The following is a 9,089-nucleotide window of genomic DNA, read 5'->3' on the forward strand; positions in this document are numbered from 1 at the left end:
TAAGTGGGCTAGGGAGTATAGCTTGGAGACAGGAAACTTGACTAGTACTAAATGCTTTAATCCCAGCACTCAGGAGACAGATCTCTGTGGGTTCAGGACCACCCCCATCTATACAGCAGAGTTCCAGACCAGCCAGGACTACACAATGAGAGCCTACCTAGAGATGGGGGTTAGGGGGTGACTTGCAGGGGTGAAGAAGAGGGAAGAAAAACTTGATTAGTGTGTACAAGGCCCTAGACCTAAGCCCTAGCATTGCCAACAAAATAAATAACTTAATTAAATACAAAGTTGGTTTTGTTTTGTTTTTAAGATTTATTTATTATTATATCTAAGTACACTATAGCTGTACTTCAGAAGAGGGCATCAGATCTCATTACAGATGGCTGTGAGCCACTATGTGGTTGCTGGGATTTGAACTCAGGACCCCTGGAAAAGCAGTCAGTGCTCTTAACCTCTGAGCCATCTCCCCAGACCCTCTTTTGTTTTTTTAAAGCCAGGTGTGGTGGTACGTTTTAATCCCAGCACTCAGAGGCAGAAATAATCAGATCTCTGTTAATTCAAGGCCAACCTGGTCTACCTAGTAAGTTCCAGGACAGCCAGGGTTATGCAAAAAGACCTGTCTCAAAAAAAAATAAAATAAAAATAAAAAAAAAAAATAAAAGTTGTTAAAGGGGCTAGAAATAGCACTTGGAACAAACATAAGCCTCCAGGTTCTAAAAGTCCATTTGCCAGCCCTGTTACAAGGGAGCACCGCTGGACCCATTTTAACTATCTGCATGCTCAAAGTACTGAGATTATCAGAGCAGCACAGCCAAAGGCTGTGGAACTGCTCTCTCAGCTAGCCAGTCCTGACGGAGTAACACTGAACCTTCACAGCACCGTACTTGGCCAAAGGCGGCAGGGCAAACACAGCCTCTGTCCATTTGAGGCCTCTCAGGTGGCTGCACAGGGAAGCTTACCTAGAATCCGAATGTGGGATGGAAGATGGCTGTTGATCTTGTCTAGAATGTCATCTATTAGCCACACCTTTAGGGATACTACCTGCCCAGCTGCAGACACACCCTGCAAAGAAAACAGAGCAGAGAAGAGGGGTAGGTTAGGGCCTCGTCCTCCAGCACAACCCTCACACACTGGTCCTGAGGCAGAAGAGAGGGTACTTTTGGGAATGGGTCTCCATACGTGACCCTAGCTGCCCTGGAACTCACTCACATATACCAAGCTAACCTCCAACTTGTAACAAACAGTCTTGCCACAATCCCTCCTTGCCTGCAAGGATGACAAGTGTACAAGAAGGCCCAGTTTTCACTTCTTCTTTGTTGTAAGACAGAGTCCGGCTATATATCGAAGTGGCTTTGAACTCCGTAGCCTAGGCTATCTTCAAACTTGGAGTTCTCCCCAAGTTCCGGGACACTTGCCCCACCATGCCTAGCTGTGCTATGGAATATCTGTTATCACCCTGATCTATACACAATCATAAAGGCCTACCAACGAGGGCCTAGCCATATGGTTCTCTATGTCCCAGGCCTGGGAATGCGATGTATCCTCTCAGGATGTGACCCCCAAGTGCTACCATCAACTAGAAATTGAGTCCAGGATGAATACCCAATATTCATTGACATGAATACCCATGTCAATCAGAGACAGTGGGACTTGTTCTTGTGATTTGAAGTACAAAAGCTAGGCCATTGCCTATCATGTAGGTACACAACATTGTCTAAGGCCTCTCACCTGGCAGGAGAGATGGCGGAGTATGTGTCAACACTGCCATGAAAGCCTGGAGATCCCTGGAACCCATGGAGGTCTGATATCCTCTCATACACACCAATACTCTCACACAATAATGATGATGATAATGTAATTATTATTAAAAGTTATAATTTAAAAAAGTCCTAGTGTCCACAAAGAGTGAAGACAGTTTCCACTGGTAGGCACTCATACTGACTAACTTTGCAATGAACATATCTTGGCTGTGCAGATAAATGATACAGACTGTTAGGATTAGCCTTACCTAGTTGAAGAAGAAGCCAGTGTACAGGCAAAAGCAGGCAGAGGTCCCCAAAGGCTCCAGGGACAGACAGAAGAAATGCCAGAGCCTGGGGATACCAGTATAAACCACTGCACTGTAGATTACTGTTTATAATCTGTTTCTCTTGAAGCTAGGACTTCCCATCACTGTGAGACCTGCCTGTTTAGAACCAAAACAGCCTCTGGTGGTCTTTATTCCAGACTAGTGTGTAGCCCTGGCTGTCTTGGAACTCACTCTGTACACCAGGCTGGCCTCAAGCCCCTCAATCCACCTGTCTCTGCCTCTTGAGTGCTGGGATTAAAGGCGTCCACTACCACTACCCAGCTAGTCATCTTTTAATTTTTAACTACTGTATATTCTCTATATGCATAATTATGTGCACAGGTACCCGAAAATGCCAAAGGTATTGGGTCCCCTGGAGTTGGAGTTATGGGAGGTGTGAGCCACAGGATGTGGGTGTTAGGAAACAAACCGCAGTCCTCTGAAGATGAGACAGGGTTTCTCTGTGTAGCCCATGCTGTCCTGGAATTCACCCTGTAGACCAGGCTGGCCTCGAACTCAGAGATCCGCCTGCCTCTGCCTCCGAAGTGCGCCACCACCGCCCATAGTTAAGTTCTTAACAGCCAGACCTCTCTCCAACCCAATAATCCTCTCTCTCTCTCTCTCTCTCTCTCTCTCTTTCTCTCTCCTCTCTCTCTTTTCAGAAAGCAAAGGCCAGTGAAGACAGGGTCCTGTGCAGCCCACCTGGAATGCAGCAACAGCTTAGTAATCTGCACTCTTGGCCCTCCATACAACAAAGCAATATGTTCTTTCATTCAAATACTAGCATAACAGACAAGTGCCACCAACTCAGCCAAGCTAAGCTCTTCCTTTCCTAAGGAAGACAGAACAGAGACCATATCACTACTATCAGAATGCTATCATGACTCAGAAGGCACCTAACCCTTGGCATGGACCCCAAGACCATGGGACAGTGGAAGCCGCAGGCAAGCAGGACACATACCTTGTCTGTGCGAGCACATCGCTGGAAGGACATCTTCCTCATATCTGTGCCATGGTTTTCAGGGATACAACCTGCCTGGACTAAGGCAGATACCAAGTCATCCTCGATGGTCCTGAACTGGGAGGACCCCAGATTCCTCTAAAGAAAAAAGGGGATAACCTGTTTTCATGGGCTCTTGGGATGGACACACACCAGAAAGCCGACCATCACTTCTGGAACCATCTCTAATGCTGTGCCTCTCAGCCTTCCCTAACCATATATAGGTTCATGGTGTTCATGATCCTGTGAGGTCAGACACATCAGCATCCCACTAATCCTCAGAATAGAGACTAGATCCAAGACTCAGGGAAAACCTTCCCAAGGGAAGCAGGGAATGTGAACACCTCAACCAGGCTCCCTGGCTGAGACACTATTTTCAAAGCCTGCTCAACCCTTTGATTCCACTGCCACAGATGAAGTCAGGACTGCTTCCCAAGTGACATAAAAAGACCGTAACAAAAAGTGACTACAACCCTCACTCAGCTCTGTCACATCTCAAGTAGGGAAACAGAGGTACAGAGGATATTACTGAGAAAGACAGCCAAAAAAAAAAAAAAATTGCACTGTCAGAACTACTCCCCAGAAGCAGTGCAGTCTGCAGGTCCTCAGGAACGTCACAGCCTAGGCCACGTTAAAAGCACCAAAGCACCGTCTGGCCTGAAGGCACTACTCTCTACCCACTCTCACGGCACCATGACTTACACTGCTGAAGCCTATGTGTTTCTTACTGGAGAGGGACAAAGCCCGACTGTAGCCCAGACTATCCTTGAACTTGGCAATCCTCTTGCATCAACTTCCCAAATGCCAGGATGACAGGCTATGTGCTACCATCCCAGTCGGCCTACATGACTTATGCCACTGCTGTCATTCATCCTCAAAGTCACCATCATACCTGGACAGACTAGGTTCTGGAGCCACTGTTCTGGTTGGATACATCACAGCAATGAACTCCATCCTGTGGCTCAAGATTAAGGTTTAAAAAGTGGGGAAAGTGACCAGAGAGATGGCTCAGTGTTTAGAGTACTGGCTGCTCTTCTAGAAGACTGGGTTTGATTCTCAGCACCCAGATGGCAGCTCACAAGTGCCTGTCACTCCAGCCCCAGGGGATAAGTACGCCCTCTCCTGGCCTCTGAGAGCAACACATACACACAGACAATGCAGGCAGGCGAACCACCCATATACACAGAAAAAAATTAAAGGTTAAAATTTGTCTCAAAGAAAAAATTAGAAATTGAAACAATGTCAACAGCAGAGGTGACAAGAATGAACACGATTCTACCCACACTGGTCCCTTTCATAAGAGTCTGGTCAGTGGGTTGGAGACAGAGCCTAGCTTGACTCACGCCTTCTAGTGCTCTTCAGCTGCCCTCCAGCATGCTGCACAGGTAGCACCAGGCAGCAATCTGGTCCCCACTCTCAGTAAACCTGCCTTTGTCACACAGTGCCCCAGGTCCTGTGCAGGCACCACCCTAACGAAGACTCACTGCTCCCAAGGTCACATGTGAATCAGCCACAGAGCTGTCCTAACCATTTGTGAAAGAAAACCATCCAAGACTCTCCTGGAGAACTTTGCGTTTTTGCCGTTTCCTGGGATGGGCCTTGCTCTGAGCAGCATCAGGAAACCAAGGGCTGACTCAGTTGGGGCCGCCTAGACTCAGCCCTCCTCACCTGCATGCCGTGGTAGCCCTTGCCCGAGTAGGCCATGAGCAGCACAATTTTGCGCTTTGGCGGCTTGCGTGGAGGCTCTTCATCCTCACCGCCCTTGACCCTCTTGGCAGGATGCTCCGTCTCCTCCCAGACCCAGCCACCTCGGCCCTTCCGGTCCGGTTGGTGTGTGGCCAGCGCTGGTGGCACCTTGTTTGCAGCCATAGGCGGCAGGCTGAGAAAAACAGGCCTGAGTGACCAAGGTGGTAAAAGGGTACAAAAAAACCAGAGCCTAATGAAAGAACCCAACTCTGCCTGCCTCAGCGGTCTCTGAAGACCTTGCCTAAAGACAAACCAGCCTGGTTCATCAATGACAGAGTGGCTGGGGTTGGGCAACAGCGACAACACGAGTGGAGTTTGAGCTGGACACAGGCAGGCAGTGCTCGGGCAGAGCAGTACAAGGCAGCGATGGAAACAAGACACAGGTAAGCAAGAAGAGGCAGGCAGCTCAGGGCAGTGGTGGGAACTCAGTACAGAGGCAGCGGGTCGCAGGGTCTTTACCCGGGCACGCGCGGGCCTGGGCGCGCCGTCCACCGTCCCCAGGCTCTCAGCATTATGGCCCACAGGCGGGGGAAGGCCATGCGCTGCGGGGTGGCGGGCGTCAACCCCGGACCTCAGCGATTCCTGCCGAACTCAGCAGCCCCGAAATCCTGCCCTGTCTTCCAGATTTCTTGGCTCCGACCCTGCCCCGCCCCTGATCCTAGGCTGACCTGTGACCCCCGCAAACCCTACCCACCCTCATCCACCTCCCCCTCTAGAGATCGCGCAGCCGGAGCGCCTGAGGAGGAAGGAAAGTCCCGCCGGACCCACTCACGGCGCCGCAGAACCCTGAAGCTGACCACGTGCACGAAGGCGGAAGCCGGCAAGCGTTGGAAGGCGGCCGAAGACGGACAAAAGTCTTTCTGGGACACGCCTAGCGGGGTGGACCCAGTGGGTGGGGCTTCCCACCAGGATCCAAACCCGTCTACATGCAGTTTTCCAGAGAAGGGAAAAGCTCAGCGTTGGCGCGGCTTGAAAAGTGAAACCAACTCATTAAAATGTGCAGGTTAGGAATGCACCAGGGAGCCATTCAGCAGGTAATAACTGCTGACGCCCAGATAGCCCAGCACCGACTCTGTGCTACTGAGCAGGCCCTTGCTTGGCCCATGACACCGACCCTGGCATTGAGAGGTCACAGATGCTCTGGCAGTTCCACCACTGGCTTTGTGGTGTGTGGACCGTCAAGTGTCCCAGCATTTGTTGTTTCCAGAAGCTGCTCCAGTTCCCGGATGCCGATGTGTTTAATGACGTAAAACCGGCTCGCTATGTGTCCCTGACCCGCCTGGAAATCTCTCTCATATATATATCCTACCAGATGCTGGGATTAAGGGTGTGTACCATCATACCCAGCGCCTGTCCTACTTTTGGCAACCCTCCTGCCTCGGCCTCCCAAGTGCTGGGATTACAAGTGTGAGTCACCACAATGTGTCTTCACTCGTTACTCGTATTTTTCTAATTTTGCCAAAGAGTGATGCACAGCCAACATGAAACCTGGACACACAGCCACCGGTGCCTAAGCCCCAGTGCCTTCTCTGTGACTTCATTCCCCCATTTTCAGGCTGTCTGACTCACCCCCCCGCCCCCGAGCAATCTCACCTTTGAGAATGTAGTACCCAAGCAGAGTACCCAAGAGTGGCAGTGGTGGTGCACGCCTTTAATCCCAGCACTTGGGAGGCAGAGGTAGGCAGATTTCTGAGTCTACAGAGTGAGTTCCAGGGCAGCCAGGACTACACAGAGAAACCCTGTCTCGAACCCCCCTCCCAAAAAAAAAAAAGTATAAACAAAGCCAGAAGTCAGTGTCGTTTGTTTGTTTGTTTGTTTGTTTGTTTTTCAAGACAGGGTTTCTCTGAGTAGCCCTGGCTGTCCTGGAACTCACTCTGTAGACCAGGCTGGCCTCGAACTCAGAAATCCACCTGCCTCTGTCTCCCAAGTGCTGGGATTAAAGGTGTGCACCACCACTGCCTGGCCAGAAGTCAGTGTCTTTATGAGCCTTGGCTGTGACCCCTGTTCAATTGGGATCCCACTGGGCTGTGGGAGGCAAAGCCTCACAAACAGGCCTGGGGAAGAAGAGCTAACCTGAAGAAGCTGCTGCCTGTGCTGAAGACTTCCAGATAGTTCACACTGCCCTGCTTCCACACGTACTGAGGAAGGGCCCCACAGAAAGTCCAGTATCTCTTCATCCACCTTGATGTGAGCATGTCATGAAAGCAACCACACAGGTCCCTAGATGCAGGACGCATGAAGGTCTTTGTAGAAAGTTACACACACATGGTTATTCCTTCAAGGGAGGGAATGCAAACCCTGTTTTCTGGCCAGAAGGCTCGGGGACCTTTGTGCTGTACGTAGCTAGAGACCCCTATCATAAATTTGTTTTTCTCCATCAATCTATAGAACCTATCGGTATGAACTTTACAGAGTTTCAATGTAGTCATGTCCTATCTGTATTTAACTTGCTTCGTTCCACAAGGTTTATGTATGCTTTGTTGTACATGTGGATTTGAGTTAATTACCGCCAGAATTATCTTCACCAAACTGTGCCGTGCTTACACATGCCTAAAAGAACCCACATGCTGTGAGACTCCAGAAGTTTAACCAACACTGGCTACTACTGAGTTCTGTTGACCTGAACCTCCTTCTTGCCTCACAGATAGTCACTCTGATCGCTGTTCAGGTGGCAGGGAACCTCATACCTCAACCAGTCAGCCAGGTCCACAACAGGACTCCACTGTGCTAGTATCCACCCCAGCACAGCCATCTAGAAGTCCAGCCATATGAACATAGATGGTCGGTCAATGTTTTGTGAAGAAATCCCAGGGTGGAAGGGGGTCTCAGTAGCAGAAATCCCAGGGTGGAAGGGGGTCTCAGTAGCAGAAATCCCAGGGTGCAAGAGGGTCTCAAGAGCAGGTCCTAGTATGTTGTGACATCAACCAGCACAGAACCCTGAATGAAAGCTAGTGGTTCAGATCCCTAAGTCTCCTGTCAGGAGCTTGGAGAGCACACATATATTCACTCACTCTGACAGATCAAGGTAGCCAAATGGCATCTTTGTCACATAACCCAGGTCCCCTCCATCTCATTGTACAACTGACTATACCTGCTCACTTCTTCACAGGCCATCAAGGTGACCCTAGATGACTACAGAGTTCAAGAGAATGAGCAGGTAGAACAGGAGTTGCAAGACAGCGCTGAGTTCTGTACTGCAGTGACGGTGGCACATCACTGGTTTGTCTGGGTATAGAGGTGCAGGTGTCAGGTTAGTACTGGGGCACAGTACTAGGCTGTGGCAGAACAATCAAAAGTTCAAAGCCAGCATGGACAGTTTCACCAGATTCTGTCTCAAACAAAGGGCTGGAGAAATGCCTCATGGTTGAGAGTACTCAGTCACAGGGACCAGAGAGAGTTCAGACCTCAGCACACATATCAGGTACATTCAGCACAGAGGGATGCAACAGCCTCCCCTGGCTTTTGCGAGTGCCTGCACATAAGTGCACAGGTACACGCATACACAAAGTAAATTAAGGGTCTAGGGATATAGCACAATAATGGAACACTCACATAGCATGTGAGGTTTTCAGTCTACCCTAGAACCAAACCCAAAGATGCTAACAAGAGGTATCAGCTGCAAGCAGAAGGAAAAATGGGAGCCCCCCATTGCTCTCTGTAAACATAAAACTGCTCCAGGCATGGTAACACCATTCCCAGCACTGGGCAGGCTGTGGCAGGATTGGGAGTTCAAAGCCAACCACAGCTAGTAAGAAACTATCTGGCACCTGAAACAATGTCTCAAAAGGGCATAAAAATAAAACACAGACTCCATGAACATGTGATGTCTCAGTGTTGGCTGTTCACGTGGACTCCCTAGCCCATTCTTCTATGTAGGGGTCTTCCCAAGTTTCTCCTGCTCAAGGCATCAACATCTCCACTTCCTCTGCAACTCGGCCTCCTTGATGAACTTTCATTCCTAGTATTGTAGTTTACTATAAAGGGTATTATTATACCTAATAACTTATTTTTATTCTGTGAAGATAACAGATATAAGATGCAAGCCTTACAACCAGGTGTTTGCTCTGCAATACCAATGCCAGAGCAGGCAAAGGGACCCACAGGCAGATCAAGGAACAGTTTTCTGAGAAAACAGAAAAACCCAAATGTGTATGAGTAGCATAGGCAAAGTAGAACCAGGCACAGTGATATACATCTGTGATTCCAACACCTAAAAGCAGGATTGGTGATTCAGTTGTTTATTTAGATGAACACATCTAAATGATGTGTTTAGAT

At 49.3% G+C, this 9,089-nt stretch overlaps 1 protein-coding gene and 1 long non-coding RNA gene across 6 annotated transcripts in view; one reads left to right on the forward strand and one right to left on the reverse strand.

Moving 5' to 3' along the window:
• LOC116068137 overlaps positions 1–4,625 on the forward strand; it is a 9,999-nt gene extending 5,374 nt beyond the window's left edge. The window contains exon 2 of the long non-coding RNA XR_004109446.1: positions 2,731–4,625. This is a non-coding gene — a long non-coding RNA (uncharacterized LOC116068137). The remainder of the gene's footprint in view (positions 1–2,730) is intronic.
• Positions 1–5,648, reverse strand: part of Pus1 (pseudouridine synthase 1) — an 8,526-nt gene extending 2,878 nt beyond the window's left edge. Inside the window, exons 1-4 of one of the 5 annotated variants that reach the window (XM_031337366.1) lie at positions 5,587–5,648; positions 4,737–4,947; positions 3,030–3,167; positions 960–1,062 (exon numbers count right to left, since the gene is read on the reverse strand). In XM_031337366.1, the coding sequence (XP_031193226.1) occupies positions 960–1,062; positions 3,030–3,167; positions 4,737–4,937 (442 nt within the window). In that variant the 5' untranslated portion in view covers positions 4,938–4,947; positions 5,587–5,648. Of the gene's footprint in view, positions 1–959; positions 1,063–3,029; positions 3,168–4,736; positions 4,948–5,273 lie in introns of all 5 variants that reach the window. The other 4 variants (XM_031337365.1, XM_031337367.1, XM_031337369.1 and 1 more) reach the window with 4 other exon arrangements.
• Positions 5,649–9,089: the final 3,441 nt, after the last annotated feature.

The sequence above is a fragment of the Mastomys coucha genome, unplaced genomic scaffold (assembly GCF_008632895.1).
Source record: "Mastomys coucha isolate ucsf_1 unplaced genomic scaffold, UCSF_Mcou_1 pScaffold22, whole genome shotgun sequence".
Lineage (NCBI taxonomy): Eukaryota > Metazoa > Chordata > Mammalia > Rodentia > Muridae > Mastomys > Mastomys coucha.